We start from the raw sequence: 25,968 nt of genomic DNA, 5'->3' as shown, positions 1-25,968 counted from the left end.
GTTCATTGAAGTGTTCATTGTTAGGAATATTCATGGGATATGTTGTGTTTTTTTCTTCTCCCTGTGTCAGGAATTGATATCGCTTGAGGATGTAGCTGTGTTTTTCTCCGTGGAGGAGTGGGCCCTGCTGGATTCTGAGCAAAAAGCCCTGTACCAAGAGGTCATGCAGGAAACCAAGAGGAACTTGGCCTCCTTAGGTGAGGGATTCTGTTAAGATCTTGAAATTTAGTAGCCAAAGGTCAAATCTTATATCAATTTAATAACAAGGATAGCATCATCTTTTGAACCAAGGGGAGTTGGGAAGAATCTTGATACTGTTCAAATACAGCAATGGTGCTTCATCCCTTTTGCACCTAAGTTTGTGTTAACTTTTCTATTCTTTCTGTTCCAAGCAGGCGATGGATGGGAGATGGAGGATTCTGGCCAAGAGGCAGCAGCACATTTCCCAAAAGAGAAAAAGGAAGTTGCAGAAAAAATTTATGGAAAGCAAAGTTTGGAGGAAAACCAATTAAAGGTTGAGCTGGAGAACTGCACTAGTTTACCTTCTGCAGATACCAATGTCTTATTGGACACAGATGATTTCCAAGAAAAAGAAGTGTGTTCAAGGTGTGGGAAAACACTCCGAGATGGATTGGGATTATGTGACTGTTGCCAAAGTCCTACTGGAGAGAAACAAGATGAAAGCAGGCAACACTTCAGAAGGACCCTTCCTCCTCCTTTACATGAAAGAACACAAGAAGGAGGGGAAATATACAAATGTACGGATTGTGCAGAAAGCTTCAGTACAAGCCGCTCCCTTGCATTGCATAAAAATATTCACAAAGCAGAGAATCCACACAAATGTCTGGATTGTGGAAGGACCTTCAGGCAGAAAAATCATGTTAGTTCATATAAGACGGTCCACGAAGAGAAGAAGCAGCATCAATGCATTAATTGGGGAAACAGCTTCGGAAGCAGTGCCTCCCTTACTTCCCATCAAAGCCTCCACAGAGAGGAGAGTTTGCATCAACACAGGGAGGGTAGAATGAGGTTTCCTCAGAGCAAGGAACCAAATTCCCGGAAAAAAAGCCCCACTGAGAAGAAATCATGTAAATGCCTGGAATGTGGGAAGAGCTTCTGCTCTCCAAGTAAGCTCATTTACCATAATAGGATCCATACAGGGGAAAAGCCGTATCATTGCACAGTGTGTGGAAAGAGCTTCACCCAAAAAGGCTATTTCAATTTACATAATAGGATCCATACTGGAGAGAAGCCATATCATTGCATTTTGTGTGGAAAGAGCTTCACCCTAAAAGGCCATTTCAATTTACATAATAGGATCCACACTGGAGAGAAGCCGTGTAAATGCACAGAGTGTGGAAAATGCTTCAGGACCTCCAGTGAACTTACTTGCCATAAGAAGATTCACACAGGGGAGAAACCCTATGAATGCTTGGAGTGTGGAAAAAGCTTCGCCAGAAGTAGTGCTCTAACCTTACATAATCGGAGGCATAAAGGGGAGAAACCTTATAAATGCCTGCACTGTGGAAAGAGCTTCAGTCAAAAAGGTAGTCTAAAGTCACACGAGAGGATCCACACAGGGGAAAAACCATTTCAATGCATGGAGTGTGGAAAGAGCTTCCGTACTTCAACAAGCCTTACTTCCCATCACAGAATCCACACGGGGGAGAAGCCCTTTCAATGCCTGCAGTGTGGAAAGTGCTTCAGTCACCCAAGTAGTTTTACTCTCCATAAAAGGAGCCACACGGGTGAAAAGCCTTACAAGTGCATCGAATGTGGCAAATGCTTCGCTCAATTGGGGCATCTCTCTTGCCACAAAAGGCTCCACACTGGGGAGAAACCATATGAATGCCACATTTGTGGAAAGAGCTTCAATGAAAAAAAAAGCTATATCGTACATAGCAGAACCCACACTGGGGAGAAACCATATCAGTGCCAGGAGTGTGGAAAATGCTTCAGGGATTCTGGAGCACTGACAATCCATAAAAGGATTCACACAGGCGAGAAACCCTATAAGTGCACAGAGTGTGACATGAGTTTCCGTTTTTCTAGTAACCTTGGTACCCACAAGAGGATCCACACTGGGGAGAAGCCGTATACATGTCATGAGTGTGGAAAAAGCTTTAGACATAATGATACACTCAGAAGCCATAGAACGCTTCACTCAGGGAAGAAACCCTATAAATGCCTAGAGTGTGGAAAATGTTTTAGTATGAGTGGCCACCTTACCTCCCACCATAGGCTCCACACAGGAGAGAAGCCATTTAAATGCATCGTGTGTGGAAAGAGTTTTCGAGAAGGGAAGAAGCTTACACTCCATAAAAGAATCCACACAGGGGAGAAACCCTATAAATGCCTGGAGTGTGGAAAATGCTATAATCAGAGTGGCAATCTTTCCTCCCACATGAGGATCCACACAGGGGAGAAGCCGTATCAGTGTGTGGAGTGTGGAAAGAAATTCAGAACCGGTAGTAACCTTACTCAACATAAGAAAACGCACAGCAGGAAAAGATGACCTGAATTGGTTTGTGTTGACTCTCAACATTTGCTTAACGCCCCTAGAAGTGTTCCAGGAGAATCTGTAGAAACCCTTGGAGTATTGGAAGGGCTTCCAAAGCAGCAGAAGCTTTTTGATCCATTAAAAATAAGAGTTGGCTTGTATAACTAGGAACTAACTTTTGGACATTAGATCTTTGTGCTAGAGTCAAATAGAATAGAAATTGAATAGAATTTCTTCTCCCAGCTACCCTTTCTCTCTTGATCAGCTTTGGTGACTTACTTATACAGGCAAGCACAAACATGCACTCATAACTCCTTCAGTCCTCCTCTCTCATACAATCAGACACACAAAATCTTAGGTTTGAGTTTTCTGAGCTCAAAATATGAATATTGCATCCAGTTTTGGTCGCCACGATGTAAAAAAGATGTTGAGACTCTAGAAAGAGTGCAGAGAAGAGCAACAAAGATGATTAGGGGACTGGAGACGAAAACGTATGAAGAACGGTTGCAGGAACTGGGTATGTCTAGTTTAATGAAAAGAAGGACTAGGGGAGACATACCAGTGTTCCGATATCTCAGGGGTTGCCACAAAGAAGAGGGAGTCAAACTATTCTCCAAAGCACCTGAGGGTAGAACAAGAAGCAATGGGTGGAAACTAATCAAGGAGAGAAGCAACTTAGAACTAAGGAGAAATTTCCTGACAGTGAGAACAATCAATAAGTGGAACAACTTGCCTGCAGAAGTTGTGAATGCTCCAACACTGGAAATTTTTAAGAAAATGTTGGATAGCCATTTGTCTGAAATGGTGTAGGGTTTCCTGCCTGGGCAGGGGGTTGGACTAGAAGACCTCCAAGGTCCCTTCCAACTCTGTTATTATGTTATGTTATGATTTGCAACTAGGATGGCATGCCTTTTTATGGTATGGGAGAAGTAAGATACATACGTACTTTCATAGACATTACATAAGAAATGCACTGCTATTGGCATGGGAGAAGTTCAGAGATAAATACTGTATCAAAATTCCAACATGGTTATCAACAATGGAGGCTTTAATACAGCCAAATACTTTAAATCTTAGAAATATTGTTAGGTATAAGGTTAACAGATGGGAGGGTGGGGAATTGAAACAGAAACAAGATTTGGAAGAACGGGATTGAGTTAAATTGGTATATGTATATGCAAATACAACCAAGATATCAGAAATATGTTAAACTCGATGGTTTTTATTTAGAAAAGAGTGAGGTGGATAGGATTCTCTCAGGAATGGAGGACAAATTAATTTTAAAAAATATAACTTTTTGTTGGGGATTGAGTTAGAAGAGGAACGAGTAAAGAAAATTATGATAGCTTGGGCTAAAAAAATTGGATTTTCAATAGACCTAGATAAAGAAAATCAATAGAAAATGTTTTATAGATGGTATGTGCCACCTGAGAAACTGGCAAAAATGTTTAAAGATAAATCAGCTAAACGTTGGAAATGTCATCAGTTACCAGGATCTTATTATCATATGTGGTGGACATGTCCGGAAGCCAAAAACTATTGGGAGAAAATAAAGGGTTGGTTAGAAGAAATGACCCAACAACATATTGATTCAAAACCAGAGTTCTTTTTATTGGGGATCCTACCAGAGAAAATTAATTAAAAGAAAATATTTGATTATACATGTAATTACAGCAGTAAGAATTATTTTTGCAGAAAATTGGAATGCAGAGAAAATATGCCTTGAAGGAGAAATGATTAGAAAAATTTTAGACTGTGCAGAAATGAACAGATTAACTTTGATGAGAAGATTCAGAATATTTTAAGATATGGGATAAATTTTATTATTGGTTAGAAGAAAGGTATAGATGAGCAATGGATAATTATGTAAGAAAATGATAATAATGTATTTGCGGAAAAATGGTAATAGTTTAAATTGAAGTGAAGAAAGAAGAAACAACAAAAGATGGAGCCAGGAAAAAAACACCGAGACATCACACAAAACATGATGTTTTAAATGTACGTCTGTCTATAAAATAAACAACTTTTTAAAAAAACCATTGAAAAGGTCTGAGTTGAGAAATATTTAATACATTTAAGAGTGTACTGAAGTTCAGAAGAAAAACTACCCTACACAGTACAAAAGAATTTCTCCTAGTTAAATAGCTTCCAGCCTAATTGAAGGTTACCTCAGAAAGAGGGTTCCTGGCGTATTCCCCATTTCCTCCTCAAGAGTTGCTCTTGCCATCTGGTTGAAAGAAGGAAAGAGATCCTTCTGGACTCAAACTGACTTTGGGTTTTCGTTACCTTTCCTGCTCCAGTCGTGTTACCAGATGTGCCCGTGCCTCAAACTGAACACATGGAGGTGGAGGTTGTACAGTGAGCAAAAGCTTTATTCTGCAGAAAAAGTGGCGCACAAAGATCTCCCTCAAAACCTGCTTATCCCACCAACGTTTTACAAAGCATTTCCCACCGTTTACACATCAGAGTCAGAAGGTATTTCCTCATCTCCCTTTAGTTTAGTTTATTTTATTGTCATTGCACATTGTACAATGAAATTGAATCCCGTCTTCAGGGTACATTATAACGATAAAAATAAAAACACAAACATACATCCTTTATATTCTATATAACTGAAACTGAAAACCCGATATTGCACTATACCAGTGATGGCAAACCTTTTTGCCATTGCGTGCCAAAAGCAGGGGGAGCACGGGGTGGGGTCGTGAGCATGCCCACAGCCACAATTCTATGTGCCCCACCCAAGGCATGTGCACGGGATGCCCGCTGGGCTCCCCCTCACTTTTGGCCACGTGGGCCCAGTAGGCCCGTTTTTTGCTCTCACCTGGCTTCAGAGCCTTTCTAGGAGCCTTGGGAGGCGAAAACAGCCTCCCCCTCCACACACACACACCACGGAGGCCCTCCAGGCTGGAAACGGCCCATTTGCCAACTTCCTGTGCGACCAGAAGTTGGCAAACGGGCTGTCTCCCGCCTCTGGAGGGCCTCCAGGGGGTGGGGAAGGCCGTTTTGCCCGCCCCCAGGCTCCTAGAAAGGCTCTGGAGCATGAGGAGAAAAAAAATGGGCCTTCCTCACCCACACCAGGCCCTCCGGAGGTAGGAAACAGCCTGTTCCCCTATTGCAGGTAGGCCCAGAAGGACGGAAAATCAACTGGGAGTTGAGTTCACGTGCCCACCAATATGGCTATGCATGCCATCAGTGGTATACGTGCCATAGGTGTGCCATCACGGCACTATACCGTAGAATTCAATATGGTTATTGCCCTGGGATAGAAGCTGTTTTTCAGCCTATTTCTCCTTTTTTTTATTATCCTGTACCGTCTGCCAGATGGTAATAGTTCAAACAAAGGGTGCCCAGGATGAGATGGATCTTTAAGAATGTTTTGAACTTCCTTAAGGCAGCAGGAGCTATAAAGCTCTTCCAAAGAGGGGAGAGGCCAACCTTTACAGTAATTCCTGCCTGTTTTACACTAACATTTTAACCATAGTGTACATAATACAAAGCTCAGCAAAGCTATCCTAACATGTACACAGAGAAACCACAACACTTTCATAATTGTCACTTCAGCAGTACTATAGCATAGCTTTCCATGATACTTCTTATTTTTCTAACAGCATACTACCTCTTTTTAGAGATGTACAGGTGCAATTCTTTCCTGTTTGTGCCTTTTGTCTTGTCCCATAGTACATTTGGGGTTATGATTTAGCAAGCAGAAGCATTTACGCTTTTATTCTAAGTTTCACCTGTTAATTGACTCTCCAAGGATCCTTCTATTTAGACCAGGGATGGTGAACTTTGGCCCTTTTATGATTTGTAGGCTTCAACTTCCAGAATTCCTGAACCGGCATATCTGAGATGTGTAAGCTAAGCCTTTAGCTACTTGTACAAGTTAGGGCATTAACAAAAAACAAACACAATCAATATCGTATCTCAGACTAGAAATCAGTTAAAGCCAACCAATTTTAGATGGTGCAGACACAACGCCAACCGTCCAGTGTTTATTTTTGACAAAAAAACTTGAGCCTTGTATTGGTTCAATATTTCATTCTTTTGCGTCTCTTTCTCCCAGTGAAGTGCTCACTGAAGATCCTGCTTCTCTTTGTTCTGGTGTGACTTAAATATATAATGCAACTCTTATTTTTCATGGGTCAAAAAGCTTCTGTTGCTTTGGAAGCCCCTCCCATATGCCATGTATTTCTACAGATTCTCCTGGGATACTTCTGTGGGGATGAAGCAAATTTTGAGACTCAACATGAGCCAATTAGCTTCGTCTTTTCCTGCTATGCGTCTTCTTATGGTGATTAAAGTTACTCCCAGTTCTGAATTTCTTTCCACACTCCACACACTCATATGGCTTCTCCCCTGTGGATTCTTTTATGGCGCGTAAGATTCCACCCGTCTCGGAAACATTTTCCACACACGATGCATTTAAATGGCTTCTCCCCTGTGTGGATTCTTTTATGGAGTGTAAGACTTCTTAAGTGACTGAAGCACTTTCCACACTGCAGGCATTGAAAGGGCTTCTCCCCTGTGTGGATTCTGTGATGGATATTAAGGCTTGCTGAGACACGGAAGCTCTTTCCACACTCCATGCATTGAAATGGTTTTTCCCCTGTGTGGATCCTCTCGTGTGACTTTAGACTACCTTTTTGACTGAAGCTCTTTCCACAGTGCAGGCATTTATATGGTTTCTCCCCTTTATGCATCCTATTATGTAAGGTTAGAGCACCACGTCTATTGAAGCTTTTTCCGCACTCCAAGCTTTCATAGGGTTTCTCCCCTTTATGGATCCTTTTATGGCGGGTAAGGTCATCTGAGGTCCTGAAGAATTTTCCACACTCTGTGCATTTACACGGTTTCTCTCCGCTGTGGATCCTCTTATGTAAATTGAGTTTGCTTTTTTTGGTGAAGCTCTTTCCACACACCGTGCAATGATACGGTTTTTCCCCTGTATGGATCCTCTTATGGGAAGTGAGTTCACTTCCAGAGCGGAAGCTCTTCCCACATTCCAGGCACTTGTATGGTTTCTCCCCTGTGTGGGTCCGTTTGTGGGCATGAAGGCTATCAGAACGGGCAAAACACTTTCCACACTGCAGGCATTGAAAGGGCTTCTCCCCTGTGTGGATTCTGTGATGGGAAGTAAGATTTGCTGAGAAACGGAAGCTCTTTCCACATTCCGTGCATTGAAATGTTTTTTCTCCTGTGTGAATCCTCTCGTGTGACTTTAGATGATCTTTTCGACTGAAGCTTTTTCCACAGTGCAGACATTTATATGGTTTCTCCCCTGTATGGATCCTCTTATGGATCTTATGGTCACCGGAGGTCCTGATGCATTTTGCAAACTTGGTGCCTTTACACATTTTCTCTCCGGTGTGGATCCTCTTATGTAAATTGAACTTGCTTTTTTGGGTGAAGCTCTTTCCACACACTGTGCAATGATACGGCTTTTCCCCTGTATGGATCCTATTATGGGAAGTGAGGTCACTTAAAGAGCGGAAGCTCTTCCCACATTCCAGGCATTTACATGAATTATTTCCAGTGGGACTTTTTTTCCGGGAATTCGGTTCCCTGCTCCCAGTAAACCTCGTTCTACCCTCCCTGCGTTGATGCAACCTCTCCTCTCTGTCTTCTTTCATGTAAAGGAGGAGGAAGGGTCCTTCTGGAGCATTGCCTGCTTTCATCTTGTTTCTCTCCAGCAGAGCTTTTACATAATCCCGATCCATCTCGAAGGGTTTTCCCATACCTGGAACACACTTCTTTTTCTTGGCAATCATCTGTGCCCAATAAGACATTGGTATCTGCAGAAGGTACAATCCAGACATTTGTGTGGATTCTCAACCCTTAATTGGTTTTCCTCCAAACTTTGCTTTCCATACATTTTTTCTGCAACTTCCTTTTTCTCTTTTGGCAAAGGTGCTGCTGCCTCTTGGCCAGAATCCTCCATCTCCCATCCATCGCCTGCTTGAAACAGAAAGAATAGAAAAGTTAACACAAACGTAAGTGCAAAAGGGATCAAGCACCGTTACTGTCTTTGAACATGGTGCCATGCTTGGTATTAAAGTGATATAAGTTTTGGCCTTTGGGTTTCTCTTGTTCTTAATGGTACAGAATAAAAACCTGAAGATTTTGGATAAGATCACTGAACCTTTTGTGGGAAGGTTTCATATTTAGTTTCAAGGCAGCAGAAGGGACAATTAAAAGTGGCCTATGTTCGTTCATTTTTTTCGTTCCTTCGTTCCCTCATTAATATATTGGCTTCTCAGCTTGCCATAGGGAAACCCTGGATAGCTTTTGATATTAAAAGGATAAAAAGTACATAAAACCTATACACAATAAAGTAAAATATTATAAAAATACAAATACTCAATCCTAACTAAAAGATAATAGACTTGATGGAGAGCCTAGTGGTTTAATTTTAATCGGAGAAGGTAGAAATTTTGAGGGGCTTGGACCTGGAACTGAGCTTCAGGCTCATATCCATGAAGAGGTTTTCCCTTGAAGAAAAGTGGTTGTCACTCTGGTGTGTTCATTCATCTTTATCCCACAGGTGCTTCCCCCCCACCTTGAAGACGTTTTGACTCTCATCCAAGAAGCTTCTTCAGTTCTGACTGAATGGTGGAGGATGGAAGGATTGATATTCCTTGCAGTCAACTGGTTATTGGAACTTTTTCGGACCAGATGACTGCAAGAAATATCAATCCTTCCATCCTCCACCATTCAGTCAGACCTGAAAAAGCTTCTTGGATAATAAATGAAATGTCTTCAAGCAAATGTCTTCAAGTAAAATTAGTGGACCAGAGGAATGCTGTCGATATAATTTACCTGGACTTCAGAAAAGCATTTGATAAAGTAGACCATAACCTACTACTAGATAAAGTAGAAAAATGTGGGTTAGACAGCACCACCACCAGATGGATTCGTAACTGCCTGACCAACCGCACTCAATGTGTAGTCCTCAACGGAACTATATCCACATGGAGGGAAGTATGCAGTGGAGTACCCCAAGGCTCTGTTTTAGGCCCAGTACTCTTCAACATCTTCATCAATGACTTGGATGAGGGGATAGATGGGGAACTCCTCAAATTTGCAGATGACACCAAGCTGGCAGGAATAGCCAACACTCCAGAAGATAGGCTCAAGATACAGAAAGATCTTGACAGACTTGAACATTGGGTGCTATCTAACAAAATGAAATTCAACAGTGAAAAAAGTAAGGTTCTACATTTAGGCCAAAAAAACAAAATGCACAGGTACCGGATATGTGGTACCTTTCTCAATAGTAGTAACTGTGAGAGGGATCTTGGAGTCCTACTGGACACCCATTTACATATGAGCCAGCTGTGTGCAGCAGCTTCTCAAAAAGTCAACACAGTTCTGGGCTGGATAAACAGAGGGATAGAATCAAGAGCACGTGAAGTGTTAATACCACTTTATAATGCCTTGGTAAGGCCACACTTGGAATATTGCATTCAGTTTTGGTCGCCACGATGTAAAAAAGATGTTGAGACTCTAGAAAGAGTGCAGAAAAGAGCAACAAAGATGATTAGGGGACTGGAGGCTAAAACATATGAAGAACGGTTGCAGGAACTCGGTATGCCTAGTTTAATGAAAAGAAGGACTAGGGGAGACATGATTGCAGTGTTCCAATATTTAAGGGGTTGCCACAAAGAAGAGGGAGTCAAACTATTCTCCAAAGCACCTGAGAGTAGAACAAGAAGCAATGGATGAAAACTAATCAAGGAGAGAAGCAATCTAGAACTAAGAAGAAATTTCCTGACAGAACAATTAAATGCTCCAACACTGGAAATTTTTAAGAAAATGTTGGATAATCATTTGTCTGAAATGGTGTAAGGTCTCTTGTCTGGGGAGAAGGTTGGACTAGAAGGCCTCCAAGGTCCCTTCCAACTCTGTTGTTGTTGTTGTTGTTGTTGTTGTTATTATTATTAAGTGGGGCAGACAGGATCAGACACTGGCTAGGATGGGAAACATCATGGAGGTTTTAGGCCATTTTATCAGACTTGGTAGGAGTAGAAATGTAGATAAGGAGGCTCTTTTCTACTGCATACAGTGAATAAATGAGCCTTTTGTGTGAGAAGCAGATCAGGGCTCACAACCATCAACATTTCAGTCCAGGGAAAAGAGAATCTGTCAGGGAATTGCGCAGCAGGTGTCCAAAAAGGTCAGAGATGCGGACACAAGCTCCTAGTTTTATGTCAATTAATATATTGTACATCAATATTTACAGTAAACGAGAAAGTCAGGCTAACAGGAGCATCATGAGGTTAATCAACACTACAGCATCACCATGAGGTAAAATTACCAAGCCCACAGAGGAAAAAAGGCGGGAAACAGGACACTCCCCCTTTACACTCACACTAACCAATCACAGCAGAGACTGCCTCATGCAGGGGACAGCTCTCTCCAACCAATCAGCTGTAACTGTGTGTTCTGACTCCTTCTACAATTTCTCTGTTCCAGCTACTAAATTTCAATATCTTAACAGAATCCCTTACCTAAGGAGGCCACGTTCCTCTTGGTTTCCAGCATGACCTCCCGGTACAGGGCTTTTTGCTTTGAATCCAGCAGGGCCCACTCCTCCACGGAGAAAAACACAGCTACATCCTCAAGCGATACGAAATCCTGACATAGGGAGGGGGAAAAAACACAATCTATTCCATGAGCATTCCTAACAATGAACACTTCAATGAATTACTTGCAAATCCTTTTCTTGATGAACATATTCCACCTGCAGAGTTTCCAAGTAGGGCCAATTTGAATCTCCTGTGGAGAACCTTTCCAAAAACGTAAAGCCAGAGGCTAGAGATACATCTAGGTAATGCATTATTGGTTTGGCCAATTCCGCAGGAGCAGCAAGCCCATCTTTCTTTGCTTTCCACTGATGGGCTAGAGCTTGGATGTCTTGGCCCAATCCAACAGAGAGGGCCTTCTCAGGGTGCCGTCCGCCAAGCAATGTCAGCTGGCGGCCCCCAGGGGAAGGGCCTTCTCTGTTGCAGCTCCTACGCTCTGGAATGAACTTCCCCCGGGTTTACGTCAAGTGCCTGATCCTCGGACTTTTCGCCGTGAGCTGAAAACGCACCTATTTATTCAAGCGGGACTGGATTGAAATTTTATTGGGGTTACTTATATTTTAAGATTTTAAATTGTTTTAATATTTCGGCCACATTATAATATGTTTTTTAATTTCTTTTAATGTTTATATAGTATTTTTACTTGGCTGTACACCGCCCTGAGTCCTTCGGGAGAAGGGTGGTATAAAAATCGAAATAAATAAATAAATAAATAAATAACATTGAGTTAATTTTACCCCATGCAATGAGCCAATGAATCAGGCCAAATCAAGGAAGGTGGGGTTCAACATTTAATTTCTGTGTAAAAGGAAACCTTGGGTTTTACTTTTTACATTGGGTTTACATTTTACATTACAAGTGTGTCCAATCACACAATTCTATTCTATTCTATTCTATTCTATTGAGGTTATGTGAAGTATTAGTAGTGTTTTATAGCCTCCTGAAAAAGCACCTTTGGGACACTTTAAGGGAGGGGAGAATCTTCCTACCTGAGTTGGAAGTTGAACAGCTCTTAATCCTCTGCTACAAAGAACCGAGGTTCCAGGAGATGAAGGCAAGGCCATCAGAGTGTCTAGGAGTGGGGGAAAAAACAGCAAAGGAATAATTGGCTATCAAACATCCTAACCATATTCTAGAAGCTACAGTGCAGAAGGGCGATTCTACATATCTTTATGCTAACTAGGGAATCCATTTATTTGGATACTTTGCAGACAGAACAACAATACATGGAAGCTGCTAACATTGGGTGAGAGGAAAACTGAAAGGTGTGGAAGGACCAAGGAATGGATTCAGAGGCAGATTATCTCAGCCATGAATTTACGCATTAAAGGACCGCAGAACTTCACTCTGGAGGCCTCAAGTAGATCCCATCCCATATCCAGGGAGCTGTGCTGAGTTGTTAATCAGAAATACTAGGTCTGGCCTGGCACAAACAAAGAGACAAGAGTCCAATTCTCTCTGAGTCACACATATGCTGGTAGTCCTCGAATTACAGCCACTCATTTAGTGACTGTTCGAAGTTACAATGGCACTGAAAAAAATGACAGGATTGTTTTGCACACTTAAGACCATTGGCAGCATCCCCATGGTCACAGGATCAACATTCAGAGAGTTGGCAACAACTGTCTCATATTTATGATGCTTGCAGTGTCCTGGGGCCATGTGATCACCTTTTGCAACCTTCTGTGAGAAACTTGCAAAACGGGGACCAGTACCTACTTACTACTGATGCTGTCCCTGATCCAGTTTCCTGGGTTGCTGTTATCTCAGGGAACTTGGACTAGGTCCAGCATTAATATGAAATTACCTGCAATACTTCAGGAATATTAAAACCTACTTTAACACGTCTCATATATCGTAATCAAGGAATTTCAACATTTAATTTCTGTGTAAAAGGAAACCTTGGGTTTTACTTTTTACATTGAAGTTTCGTGTGAAGTATTAGTAGTGCTTTTATAAAGCCTTCTTAAGGCCACACCTGGAGTACTACATCCAGTTTTGGTCACCATGTTACAAAAAGATGTGGAGACTTTGGAAAAAGTGCAGAGAAGAGAAATTAGGATAATTAAAGAAGCTGAAGAAGCTTCTTGGATGAGAAGCAAAATGTCTTCAAAGAAAAAAACAAGAAAGTCCAGTTGCCTCCTGAAAAAGCACCTTTGGGACACTTTAAGGAAGGGGGAGAATCCTCCTACCTGAGTTGGAAGCTGAACAGCTCTTAATCCTCTGCTACAAAGAACCGAGGTTCCAGGAGATGAAGGCAAGGCCATCAGAGTGTCTAGGAGTGGGGGGGAAAAAACAGCAAAGGAATAATTGGCTATCAAACATCCTAACCATATTCTAGAAGCTACAGTGCAGAAGGGCGATTCTACATATCTTTATGCTAACTAGGGAATCCGTTTATTTGGATACTTTGCAGACAGAACAACAATACATGGAAGCTGCTAACATTGGGTGAGAGGAAAACTGAAAGGTATGGAAGGACCAAGGAATGGATTCAGAGGCAGATTATCTCAGCCATGAATTTATGCATTAAAGGACCACAGAACTTCACTCTGGAGGCCTCAAGTAGATCCCATCCCATATCCAGGGAGCTGTGCTGAGTTGTTAATCAGAAATACTAGGTCTGGCCTGGCACAAACAAAGAGAGTCCAATTCTCTCTGAGTCACACATATGCTGGTAGTCCTCGAATTACAGCCATTCATTTAGTGACTGTTCGAAGTTACAACGGCACTGAAAAAAATGACAGGATTGTTTTGAACACTTAAGACCATTGGCAGCATCCCCATGGTCACAGGATCAACATTCAGACAGTTGGCAACAACTGTCTCATATTTATGACGCTTGCAGTGTCCTGGGGCCATGTGATCACCTTTTGCAACCTTCTGTGAGAAACTTGCAAAACGGGGACCAGTACCTACTTACTACTGATGCTGTCCCTGATCCAGTTTCCTGGGTGGCTGTTATCTCAGGGAACTTGGACTAGGTCCAACATTAATATGAAATTAGCTGCAACACTTCAGGAATATCAAAACTTACTTTAACATGTCTCATATATCGTAATCAAGGAATGGCTGGGTTTATGAAGGTTTTGGGGGTCGTGGACCCGGCACAGAAATCAGCTTTGATGAACTTATGAAAAGTCAGTGGTGGACTTGTGTGTGATGGACTTGTGTCCCTGAGAATGTGGAAATTGTGCTGTGTAGTTAGATAAATGGCAGGAATTATGGGAGAGGAATAGAAAATTAACTTTAGTGACTACCTACAAAGAAAACCATTTTTAAGATGTTTTACAGGTGGCATCTCCCACACACAAGATTAGCTAAAAGGAACAAAAACCATCGTTCCCATCACCAATCTCTTTCCACTTATGACTGTATGACTGTAACTTTGTTGCTGGCAATCCTTATGATTTATATTGATACATTGACCATCATTTGTGTTGTAAATGTTGTACCTTGATGAACGTATCTTTTCTTTTATGTAGACTGAGAGCATATGCACCAAGACAAATTCCTTGTGTGTCCAATCACACTTGGCCAATAAAAAATTATGTTCTATTCTACTCTATTAAACTGGCGTGAGAAGAAACTCATCATAATGTCGGCCTTTGCTTCTTGATAGCTGCCTATTGAGCTGATATTTCTTGGCAAGGTTTTTTGTACGCAATATTAATCTGTATAATCTGTTTAAAATCATTGTATTCAGGACTAATGATGTGTCCATTAAAAAGTTGTAACTTGCAAGTATGTTGAAATAGTATGTCTCAATACTGTTGGTAGGAGAGTTTGCAGAGTGAGGCGAGCTGAGATAAAGGAAAAAAGAGGAACTATCAGGCTATAAAGCACGTAAAAATAACAATGTTGTGACATTGTGGTTAGAGGAAGAGAAAACTGCCTCAGTTGCTGTGACAAGGTGGCAGAATTTTGAAAGTCTTGTGCTTTGTGGTATATAATAATGGCATGTTGGACAGTGAGCCAGCCTCAAGCCTTACTTTTTGACTGCACGTCCAATTGACCTTCATTGCAAGGTGGTTGTTGTGTAAGTACTTGCTATTTGTCATAATTTGAAATTCAATAAACCACTTAGGATCCTTAATAAATTATTATCCTTAATAAAGGATCCTAAGTGAGATTCCTTTGGGTGAACTGTCTGTTCAATATCTTACAAGTGCAGCTATGCTCAGAATCAGGTTTTTTCCCCCTGACACCCAATTCCAGCAACCGTTCTTGATGTGTTTAAGTCTCTACTCCCCTAATCATCTTTGTTGCTCTTTTCTGCACTCTTGATCATCACAATCCTGACCCACATAATGTTCACTCTCCCCATCAGATAATGAGAGAAAGCAAAACTATTTCCACAGGTGGGATGTGCCCTGCCTGTAACAATGTTTCTCGACCTTAGCAGTTTTCAAATACATGGACATCAGGTTCCAGAATTCCCCAGCAAGCCATCCTATGCTGGCTGGAGATTTCTGGGAATGGAAGTCCACAGATCTTAAAAATCACCAAGGCTGAGACAGGCTGGCCTATCGGAAAAGAGTGAGACCTTTTCAAATGGACACAAGACTTTAAAACACAGTTGAATTAAACAATGAAAAGGAATTCACGAATGAAATTCACAAATTCAATCCTGAGGATTCAAGGGCATCAGCAGGAGCCTTTACCTGATGCTCCCTCCTGAGGTGGCTCGTCCTGAGCAACGCCCCGAAAAAATGGCTCCTGGGGGGGATCGCCCCCGGTCCCTCCGGCCGCCTGAGCATCCATTGAACCCCAAACCTTCTGGCTCTGAAACAGCAGCAGAGAAAAGAAAGTGACGGGAGACGATCAGAAAGGGAATAATCTCCCCGAGGAGAAGGTGGGGGCTGCAGGAGCGATCTTAGCGGCGCCCCAAGAAGCTGCCTTGAAGGATCTCCTGTCCGAGCATTTCCCCAGGTGGGAAAAAGGAAGGAAGGAAGGAAGGAGCTTCTTACCTGGCGTTCGATAGGAAAAAGGCGGCTCTCTTCCTCGCCCGGACTCCGCTTCCCAAAAAGATGCGCGCAGGAACAATTCCGCGATCCGTTCTCCTCGCAGCCCCGCCGGCCACGCTCCCTCCCTCCCTCCCTCCCTTCCTTTCCAGCCACGCACGTGGATCGCCCTTTTCAGAACTGCCCCAGGCAAGACTTTGCAGAGCCCAAGCAGGAAGTTCTTCTAGCTCCTCCCCTCCCCGTCCAGCTCCTCCCAATCTCCAAAGGGGGGAGGGCGCCGCCCCCTCGGGCGTCCCCCTGCCTGCGCCCCCCCTTCGGCAACGGGGGAAGCTGTCCCGGGTGGGATGGGCAGCTGGGCAGCGAGTTCAGGGCTGCTTCTGCCGAGGCAGTCAGGGAAAGATGGGAGAGAGGGGGGGACGAAGCCCGGGGACGGGAGGAGGGGAGGGAAGGGGATGCGGAGCAGCAAGTTAGAAGGGAATCGCCCTTGAACAGAATAACAGAGTTTGCAAGACCCTTGTAGACAATAAAGTCCCCCCAACACTTATTCTTGTCAAGGGCGATTCCTTCCTAACTTTGCACTCCGCTTCCCTCCCCTCCCCTCCCTCTCTCCCCACTTTCTCTGACTGCCTGGGGCAAAGAAGCAACGGACTCGCTGCCCAGCTGAGCATCCCACCCGGAGTGGGGGGAGGGCAGGCAGGGAGACCCCCGAGTGGGCGGCGCTCTCCGCCCTTTAGAGAATGGGAGGAGCTGGACGGAGAGGGGAGGAGCTACAAGCACTTCCTGGCTGGGGTCGTTCCGGGGAGGGGGATCCACGTGCGAGGCCGGGAAGGAAGGAAGCTTAGCCGGCGGGGCTGCGAGGAAAGCGGGCATCTCTTTTCCTGCGCGCATCTCTTGGACCGAGGAACAGAGCCGCCTTTCCCTGCGGGCGCCTCGTAAGAAGCTCCCTCCCTCCTTCCTTTTCCTTCCTTCCTTCCTTCCTTTTTCCCACCTGGGGAAATGCTCGGACAGGAGACCCTTCAAGGCAGCTTCTTTGGGGGCTGCTAAAATCCCTCCTGCAGTCCCCACTTTCTCCTTGGGGAGATAATTAGTATTATTATTTTGCTGGTCCCTCCTGATCGTTTCCCGTCACTTTCTTTTCTCTGCGGCCGTTTCAGATCCAGGAGGCTTGGAGTTCAATGGCTGCGAAACCGGCGGGGGGGAAAAAGGGGCGATCCCTCCCGTGATCTGTTGTTTCGTGGAGTTGCTCAAGAGGAGCCGCCTCCGGAGAGAGCATCGGATAAAGGCTCCTTCTGAAGCCTTTGAATCTCTTTGCTCTCGTTGCTTTCATCCCTGATTTCCTTTTCATTCTTCAATTTAATTGCATTTTTGAAGTCATGGGTGCATTTAAAAAGGTATCGCCCTTTTCCTATGGGCCGTTGGTTCTCAACCTTGGCAACTTTGTGATATGTGGGCTTCAACTCCCAGGATTTCCCATGTGTGTTGAAGTCCACATATTTGACAGCTTCCCAGATTGAGAAACGTTGCTGTAAACCAGGGCTGGGGAGCTAGGGCCCCTTTTAGGACTGGTGGACTTCAACTCCCAGCATTCCTGAGCCAGCTGTGTCAGGTATTCTGGGAGTTGAAGTCCACCCGTCCTAAAAGGCCCGTAGTTCCCAACTTCTGCCATAGGTTATTCCAAAAGGCAAATCCCAGCTGTGAAAAAAGAGCTTTTGTAGTCTTCCTTGATTATCTGATAAGGGAAGGTGAAGATTATAGAAACATAGAATAAGAGTTGGTCCTTTAATGCGTCCATTCATGGCTGAGAGAGCTGCCTCTGAATCCAATCCCTGGTCCTTCCACACCTCTCAGTTTTCCTCTCACCCAGGGGGAGCTGCTATGTATTGTTATTTTTTTTATATAAATTTTTTTTATTTTTACAATCATATCCAACAGCTCATCCAATGTACAGTTATATACAATTAGTCGGGCTTGCCCAGTCACCACCCCCCTTTTAACTCTCTTCCCTCTTCTACCTTCTTCTACTTTCCGGACCTTCCTCTCCTTCTCTTATCTACATCCTCTCCTCCCTCCACCCTACACCTTCCTTCTCCCTCTTCTACCCCTCTTCCTTCCTCTTCCTCTTCTACCCCCTTCTCCTCTTTCCTACCTCCTACTCTCTCCTCTTTTCTCCCTCCCCACCGTTCTAAAATGGTAACAGGGCAGACCTGACCCTACATTAATTATATTTATACATCTTCAATAATCCCTGCTATGTATTGTTATTGTGGCTGTAAGGGACTCACATTAAGTGCTTACCTAGTTAGCCTAGAAATAGGCTAAAAGATGCCCTTTGCATTGTAGGCTGAAGAATATCATTAGGATGTTTGATAGCAAATTTTTCCTTTGCTGTTTTCCCCCCCCACTCCTGTTGATGTCACTTAAATACAAAAGCATTAAAGAAATCCTTCTAGGTCTTTCCAAGCCTTCGTCCAAATCTGAGTCCTTGACACTAGTTAGCCTAGAAATAAACTAAAATCAGCCTTTTCATTGTACACTCAAGAATATCGTTAGGATGTTTGATAGCAAATGCTGTTTTTTTTCCCCACTCCTAGAGACTCTCATGGCCTCGTCTTCATCTCTTGGAACCTCAGTTCTTTGTAATCGAGGATTAACAGCGGTTGAGCTTCCAATGCAGGTAGAAAGATTCTGTCGTGTCCCACTCCCACTCCGACGCACGAGTCAAGGAAGTCCGTAACAGACTTGGCAACGAAGCCTTTGCAACTTGCCAAGTTCCTTCGAGGTTTATCAGGGCAGGCAGGAGTCCAAGTTGTGACTTCAGCGATAGAGTCCAATATCAGCAAACTAGCTAAGACTTTGCTTGACTCAAGGTTGGAATGCCAAAAGCAGGTCCTTTATATAGGCTGTGGGGTGTGGCTCCATGACTCAGCATTTATCCAGGCCTGCCCCACCCCTCCTTCTGCTGGCGTTGCCTCTCAGATCTCCGGAAGCAACGGTCCTCTCACTCTGAATTGTCTTCACCTGGATCTGCTGTCACTAATTCCAGCACCTGGCTGCCTGCCTCTGATGACTGAGCCAAAGGAACACACGCTGTAGGAGTTAAATTTAGCTCCCACTCTGGAATATGGAGCGAATCTCTATCCGCTGCCATCACCCTTACTTTAATTTAGTTTACTTTATTGTCATTGCACCTCATATAACGAACTTAAATGCCATCTTCAGTGTACATTAGAACTATAAAAATAAAACACAAACACACATCCTTCACATTCCATACAATTGAATTGAAAACCCCTGATATTGCATTACTATTGCACTATACAATAGAATTCATATATACTTACTGCTGTGGGATAGAAGCTGTTTTTCAGTCTACTTGTCCTTGTTTTTATTATCCTGTACCATTGTCCAGATGGTAATAGTTCAAAAAAAGGGTCCCCACAATGAGACGGATCTTTAAGAATCTTTTGAACTTTCATAAGGCAGCGGAAGCTATAAAGCTCTTCCAAAGAGGGGAGAGGGCAACCAATGATCCTCAGGGCAATGATGTTGACCCTCTGGAGCGCTGTCCTATCTGCCATTGTGCAATTGGCAAACCATACACAGGTGCAGTAAGTTAAAATACTCTCTATGGTGCAGCGGTAGACGGTCACCACCAGTTTCTCATTCAGTTGTTGTTTCCTGAGAAGTCTCAGGTAGCATAATCTCTGCTGGGCCCTTTTGACCAGGGCTGCAATGCGAGTGCCCCAGGTCAGGTCCTCTTTTATGATAACACCCAGAACTTAAAAATGGTCACTTGCTCCACTCTGCCTCCATTCATAAGCAAGGGCTGGATGTCTGATCTACTCCTTCTGTAGTCCACTATAAGCTGTTTGATCTTATTGGTGCTGAGGACCAAATTATTGTCTCCACACCACGAAAGCAACCGGTCACCTCATGTCGATAGGCAGACTCATCCCCCATGGAGATGAGTCCCACCACTGTTGTATCATCTACAAATTTAGTAATGGTGTTACTATTACCTTCTCAGGCGGGGAGTGACTGGGAGGGAGGGCGAGGGGTGGGGCCAGCCAGTGGTGGGTTCAGCCAACAGGGAGCCACAGCAGAGGGACTAAAGAGCCACATGAGACTCTGGAGCCACAGGTTGCTGACACCCGGTCTAGTCCATCAATGGACAACAAAGGAATATGGGGTTGCTGCTCCTGTGGAATCGGCCAAACCAATGAAACATTAACTAGATGTATCTTTAGCCAGAGGCACTTTATGTTTTGGGAAAGGTTCTCCAGAGAAGATGTTCGGTCATGAAATTGCACAGCAGTTGTCAAGATGAAGTCGGAGACACTGACATAGACTTGTAGATTTTATATAAATATAAATATATTTAACCTAGAAATTTACAGCAGTCTTTGTCATCATCCACAAAAGGAAGAACATAAGATAGTCAGGAACATCATGAGGTAAATCGAAAACATCATGCAGAACAACAGAAGGAAAAAAGGAGAGAAAGAAGGGAAACTCCCCCTTTATACTTACCGCAACCAATCAGAGCGTAGATTGCATCATGCATGAGTCAGCACAGTCTAACTAATCAATTACAATTGTGTTGCGCCCTATTGTACACTTTACTGTTCCAGCTACTAAATTCAATATCCTACATGCTTGTTTGCCCTACTTGGAAATTCTACAGTTTGTTCATTAAGAAAACAACTCGCATGTAATTAATTGAAGTGTTCATTGTTAGGAATATTCATGGGATATGTTGTATTTTTTTCTTCTCCCTGTGTCAGGAATTGATATCGCTTGAGGATGTAGCTGTGGTTTTCTCCGTGGAGGAGTGGGCCCTGCTGGATTCTGAGCAAAAAGCCCTGTATCAAGAGGTCATGCAGGAAACCAAGAGGAACTTGGCCTCCTTAGGTGAGGGATTCTGTTAAGATATTGAAATTTAGTACCCAAAGGTCAAATCTTATATCAATTTAATAACAAGGATAGCATCATCTTTTGAACAAAGGGGAGTTGGGAAGAATCTTGATACTGTTCAAATACAGCAATGGTGCTTCATCCCTTTTGCACCTATATTTGTGTTAACTTTTCTATTCTTTCTGTTGCAAGTAGGTGACGGATGGGAGATGGAGGATTCTGGCCAAGAGGCAGCAACACCTTTGCCAAAAGAGAAAAAGGAAGTTGCAGAAAAAATGAATGGAAAGAAAAGTTTGGAGGAAAACCAATTAAGGGTTGAGCTAGAGAACTGCACTAGTTTACCTTCTGCAGATACCAATGTCTTATTGGACACGGATGATTGCCAAGAAAAAGAAGTGTGTTCAAGGTGTGGGAAAACGCTTCGAGATGAATCTGGATTATGTGACTGTTGTAAAAGCCCTGCTGGAGAGAAACAAGATGAAAGCAGGCAACGCTCCAGAAGGACCCTTCCTCCTCCTTTACATGAAAGAAGACAAGAAGGAGGGGAAATGTACAAATGTACAGAGTGTGCAGAAAGCTTCAGTACAAGCCGCTCCCTTGCATTGCATAAAAATATTCACAAAGCAGAGGATCAACACAAATATCTGGATTGTGGAAGAACCTTCAGGCAGAAAAGTCACCTTAATTCACATAAGAAGGTCCACGAAGAGAGGAAGCAGCATCAATACATTAATTGGGGAAACAGCTTCGGAAGCAGCACCTCCCTTACTTCCCCTCAAAGCCTCCACAGAGAGGAGAAGTTGCATCAACGCAGGGAGGGTAGAATGAGGTTTCCTGGAAGCAAGGAACCGAATTCCCGGAAAAAAAGCCCCACTGGAAAGAAATCATGTAAATGCCTGGAATGTGGGAAGAGCTTCCGCTCTCCAAGTAAGCTCACTTACCATAATAGGATCCATACAGGGGAAAAGCCATATCATTGCACGGTGTGTGGAAAGAGCTTCAGGACCTCCAGTGCCCTTATTTACCATAAAAGAATTCACACAGGAGAGAAACCCTATGAATGCTTGGAGTGTGGAAAAAGCTTCAGCACAAGTAGTGCTTTAACCTTACATAATCGGATGCATACAGGGGAGAAACCTTATAAATGCCTGCACTGTGGAAAGAGCTTCAGTCAAAAAGTTCATCTTAAGTCACACGAGATGATCCACACGGGGGAAAAACCATTTCAATGCACGGAGTGTGGAAAGAGCTTCCGTTTCTCAGCAAACTTTAATGTCCATCACAGAATCCACACAGGGGAGAAGCCCTTTCAATGCCTGCAGTGTGGAAAGCGTTTTGCCAATTATGGTGCCTTTTATGCCCACAAAAGGCTCCACACAGGGGAGAAACCATACGAATGCCGCGTGTGTGGGAAGAGATTCAATCAAAAAAACCAGTATATTGTACACAGCAGAACCCACACCGGGGAGAAACCATATACATGTCATGAGTGCGGAAAAAGCTTTAGACATAATAATTCACTCAGGGGCCATAGAAGGCTTCACTCAGGGGAGAAACCCTATAAATGCCCGGAGTGTGGAAAATGTTTTAGTATGAGTGGCCACCTTACCTCCCACAATAGGCTCCACACAGGAGAGAAGCCATTTAAATGCATTGTGTGTGGAAAGAGTTTTCGAGAAGGGAAGAATCTTACACTCCATAAAAGAATCCACACAGGGGAGAAACCCTATAAATGCCTGGAGTGTGGAAAATGTTATAATCAGAGTGGCAGTCTTACCTCCCACATGAGGATCCACACTGGAGAGAAGCCATTTAAATGCATCGTGTGTGGAAAGAGTTTTCGAGAAGGGAAGAATCTTATACTCCATAAAAGAATCCACACAGGGGAGAAACCCTATAAATGCCTGGAGTGTGGAAAATGCTATAATCAGAGTGGCAATCTTTCCTCCCACATGAGGATCCACACAGGGGAGAAGCCGTATCAGTGTGTGGAGTGTGGAAAGAAATTCAGAACCAGTAGTAATCTTACTCAACATAAGAAAACGCACAGCAGGAAAAGATGACCTGATGTCGTGTCCCACTCCTCCGCTGATGGCCGGGTCGGGGAAGTCCATATCAAGCGTGCCTCTGCAGCTCTGCCAAAGTCCTATCAGAGTTCTCAAGGCAGGCAGGAGACCAGGAAGTGACTTCAGCAATCCAAGTTAGACTTTGCCTGACTCAGAGAATGCCAGAAAGCAGATCCTTTATATAGGCCATGGGGTGTGGCTCCATGACTCAGCACTTATCCAGGCCTGCCCCTCCCTTCCTTTTGGTGATGTCGCCTCTCCATTCTCCGGAAGCGTGGGTCTATCCATTGCATCGTTTCGTCTCCAGCTGTTGGTAATCCCAGCTCGTGGCTGGCTTCTGGCGCACATGCTATCGGAGGGAGGTTTGTTTGTTCGGCCTGTCCGGGCATGGTGCCAGGACTGGGGGCTGGAGGCATGCCAGGACATTCTTCAGCACTATCAGCGTCTGGCAGGAGATAAGAGGGGCCCGGCTGCGGCAGGGGGAGCGAGCGAGACACAACACCTGAATTGGTTTGTGTTGATTCTCAACATTTGCTTAACGCCCCTAGAAGTGTTCCAGGAGAATCTGTAGAAACCCTTGGAGTATTGGAAGGGCTTCCGAAGAAGCAGAAGCTTTTTGATCCTTTAAAAAGGAGAATTGGCTTGTATAACTAGGAACTAACTTTTGGACAATAGATCTTTGTGCTAGAGTCAAATTGAATAGAAATAATAATAGAGCGAGATGGGATGGGATGGAACAGAAATAGAAATAGAATAGAAACAGAAATAGAATAGAAACGGAATAGAAACACGGTATGTAAAACTAATCCTCCAGAAAGCAAGACTTTTTGGCAAACAAAGCATGTCTTGCTTCAAACTCTACCCCTTCTTCACCCAGCCACCCTTTCTCTCTTGATCAGCTTTGGTGACTTACTTGTGCAGGCAAGCCCTTACACCAACATGCACTCATAACTCCTTCTCTCCTCCTCTCTCATACAATCAGACACACAAAGTCTTAGGTTTGAGTTTTCTGAGCTCAAATTATGACTCCCGTACTATAAATTATAATTCCCACCATATAGATTTATGGAAGATGTTAACACTTGTCCTTTGCAGATGCAGACCACTGCACCAGATGTCCAGAAGATCAACATCAGAACAAGAACCGAGACCAATGTATCCCCAAAATCATCACCACTTTGTTGTATCAGGAGAATTTGGGGGTCATCCTTACCTCCTTTGCCCTCTTCCTAATCTTAACCTCCAGTTTTGTTTTGGGAATCTTCAGTAAATACCGAGAAACTCCCATCGTCAAGGGCAACCACCAGGATCTCTCCTATGTTCTCCTGGTCTCCCTACTGCTTTCTTTCTGCACTTCCTTCCTTTTTATTGGTCGGCCAAGGAGGGCCACTTGCCTTCATTGACAAACAGCCTTCAGCATCACCTTCTCAGTTGCTGTCTCTTCTGTCTTGGCGAAAACAATCATGGTGGTGCTGGCCTTCCTAGTCACAAAGCTATCTGGTTAGGAGTCTTTGCCCCCTTCCCTGGTTCTGACATGCATTCCCAGTCCAGGGAGATCATTCTGCGGTGCAATGAAGACTCCACTGTTATGTTTTACATTGTTCTCACCTACATGGGCTTCCTGGCCACCATCTGTTTCATGGTGGCTTTCCTAGCTAGGAACCTCCCAGGGGCCTTCAACGAAGCCAAGTTGATCAGTTTCAGCATGCTGGTCATCTGCAGCATCTGGATATTCTTTGTACCCACCTACTTGAGCACCAAGGGAAAATACATGGTGGCCGTGCAGGTCTTCTCCATCTTGGCTTCCAGTGCTGGTCTGCTGGGATGTATCTTCATCCCCAAATGCTACATTATTTTACTAAGACCAGATCTAAATACAAAAGAGCAGCTAATATTGAAAAATGAAATGGGAAACTGATTCTGATGCAATTTTCTTTTTTTTTTCCATAAAAAAGTTTTATTTTTACAATCATGTCAACTCATCCAATGTACAGTTATATACAATTAGTCGGGCTTGCCCAGTCACCACCCCCCTTTTTAACACTCTTCCCTCTTCTACCTTCTTCTACTTTCCAGACCTTCCTCTCCTTCTCTTATCTACATCCTCTCCTCCCTCCACCCTACACCTTCCTTCTCCCTCTTCTACCCCTCTTCCTTCCTCTTCTCCTCTTTCCTACCTCCTACTCTCTCTTTTCTCCTCCCACCGCTCTAAAATTGTAACTGGGCAGACCCGACCCTACATTAATTATATTTATACATCTTCAATAATCCCTGTACATTAACCATCACTCCATCTCTAGCCTCAACCCCCCCCCTCCCCTTACCCCCCATCCCCCACCCTGACTTCCCAGAACAAAATGCAGGGTATCAAAACTAACAATCATAATCTAAAATAATTCCTAAATTATAATCTCTAGTCTCTCCACACTTAATCACACTCTCAATTCCTCTCCTTCAAAAATATATCTAATACAAAATATTTCCTAAATTTACTCATATGCTCTTTGATATTTTTTTATCTGATACTTATTTTGAATATAATCAATCCACATTTTCCATTCTAAAATATATTTTTCTTGTGTATAGTCTTTCAAGTAAGCAGAGATTTTGCCATTTCTGCCAGATTTGATACTTTAAGTGTCCATTCTTCAATTGTAGGTAATTCTTCTTTCTTCCAATATTGAGCAATCAAAAGTCTTATGCTGTTATTAAGTTCAAAATCAATTTAGTCTCTATAGCTGTACAATCCATAATTATTCCTAGTAAAAAGAACTGCGGGTAAACTTAATCTTCTTTTCAAAATATTCTGCATGATCCACCATACTTTAATCCAAAATGCTTTAACTTTTTACAAGTCCACCATATATGGTAATAAGTGGCATCTTCACAATCGCATCTCCAACATTTAGCCTGTACATTAGGATACATACATGACAATT

The 25,968-nt window shown here is 43.4% G+C and overlaps 4 protein-coding genes across 6 annotated transcripts in view; 2 read left to right on the top strand and 2 right to left on the bottom strand.

Annotated features, from left to right (window-relative positions):
- The window catches only part of LOC131193415 (zinc finger protein 665-like), an 81,281-nt gene extending 76,783 nt beyond the window's left edge, over positions 1–4,498 (top strand). The window contains exons 3-5 of the transcript XR_009153915.1: positions 71–197; positions 396–3,003; positions 3,354–4,498. The gene's annotated coding sequence lies outside the window, so the exon portion shown is untranslated. The remainder of the gene's footprint in view (positions 1–70; positions 198–395; positions 3,004–3,353) is intronic.
- The window catches only part of LOC131193423 (zinc finger protein 345-like), a 53,232-nt gene extending 36,863 nt beyond the window's left edge, over positions 1–16,369 (bottom strand). Inside the window, exons 1-4 of one of the 2 annotated variants that reach the window (XM_058173555.1) lie at positions 16,056–16,369; positions 15,750–15,870; positions 13,278–13,360; positions 11,011–11,137 (exon numbers count right to left, since the gene is read on the bottom strand). In XM_058173555.1, the coding sequence (XP_058029538.1) occupies positions 11,011–11,137; positions 13,278–13,360; positions 15,750–15,849 (310 nt within the window). In that variant the 5' untranslated portion in view covers positions 15,850–15,870; positions 16,056–16,369. The remainder of the gene's footprint in view (positions 1–11,010; positions 11,138–13,277; positions 13,361–15,749; positions 15,871–16,055) is intronic. The other variant, XM_058173556.1, reaches the window with a different exon arrangement.
- Positions 5,473–8,238, bottom strand: LOC131193574 (zinc finger protein 501-like). Its single transcript, XM_058173902.1, has one exon. The coding sequence runs from the start codon at positions 8,236–8,238 to the stop codon at positions 6,844–6,846; it is 1,395 nt and encodes a 464-aa protein (XP_058029885.1). The 3' UTR covers positions 5,473–6,843.
- Positions 16,370–16,572: 203 nt separating the features above from the next.
- LOC131193432 (gastrula zinc finger protein XlCGF57.1-like) lies at positions 16,573–25,221 on the top strand. Of its 2 annotated transcripts, XM_058173581.1 has the most exons (4): positions 16,573–16,981; positions 18,641–18,723; positions 20,834–20,960; positions 21,159–25,221. In XM_058173581.1, the coding sequence occupies exons 2-4, from the start codon at positions 18,649–18,651 to the stop codon at positions 23,024–23,026; spliced, it is 2,070 nt and encodes a 689-aa protein (XP_058029564.1). In that variant the 5' UTR covers positions 16,573–16,981; positions 18,641–18,648; the 3' UTR covers positions 23,027–25,221. The 2 variants fall into 2 exon arrangements, with proteins under 2 accessions (XP_058029564.1, XP_058029565.1); XM_058173582.1 differs by lacking the exon at positions 18,641–18,723.
- Positions 25,222–25,968: the final 747 nt, after the last annotated feature.

Source organism: Ahaetulla prasina, chromosome 2 (genome assembly GCF_028640845.1).
Source record: "Ahaetulla prasina isolate Xishuangbanna chromosome 2, ASM2864084v1, whole genome shotgun sequence".
Lineage (NCBI taxonomy): Eukaryota > Metazoa > Chordata > Lepidosauria > Squamata > Colubridae > Ahaetulla > Ahaetulla prasina.
This window is presented reverse-complemented; position numbering and strand designations above follow the sequence as displayed.

Excerpts from the sequence above, each read along its gene's own strand:
- LOC131193574 (XM_058173902.1), bottom strand. The coding sequence starts at position 8,238 with ATGGGAAAACCCTTCGAGATGGATCGGGATTATGTAAAAGCTCTGCTG.
- LOC131193432 (XM_058173581.1), top strand. The coding sequence starts at position 18,649 with ATGGCCTCGTCTTCATCTCTTGGAACCTCAGTTCTTTGTAATCGAGGA. Across the intron at positions 18,724-20,833 it reads CGGTTGAGCTTCCAATGCAG|GAATTGATATCGCTTGAGGA; the intron begins GTAGAAAGATTC and ends TCCCTGTGTCAG. Across the intron at positions 20,961-21,158 it reads GAGGAACTTGGCCTCCTTAG|GTGACGGATGGGAGATGGAG; the intron begins GTGAGGGATTCT and ends TGTTGCAAGTAG.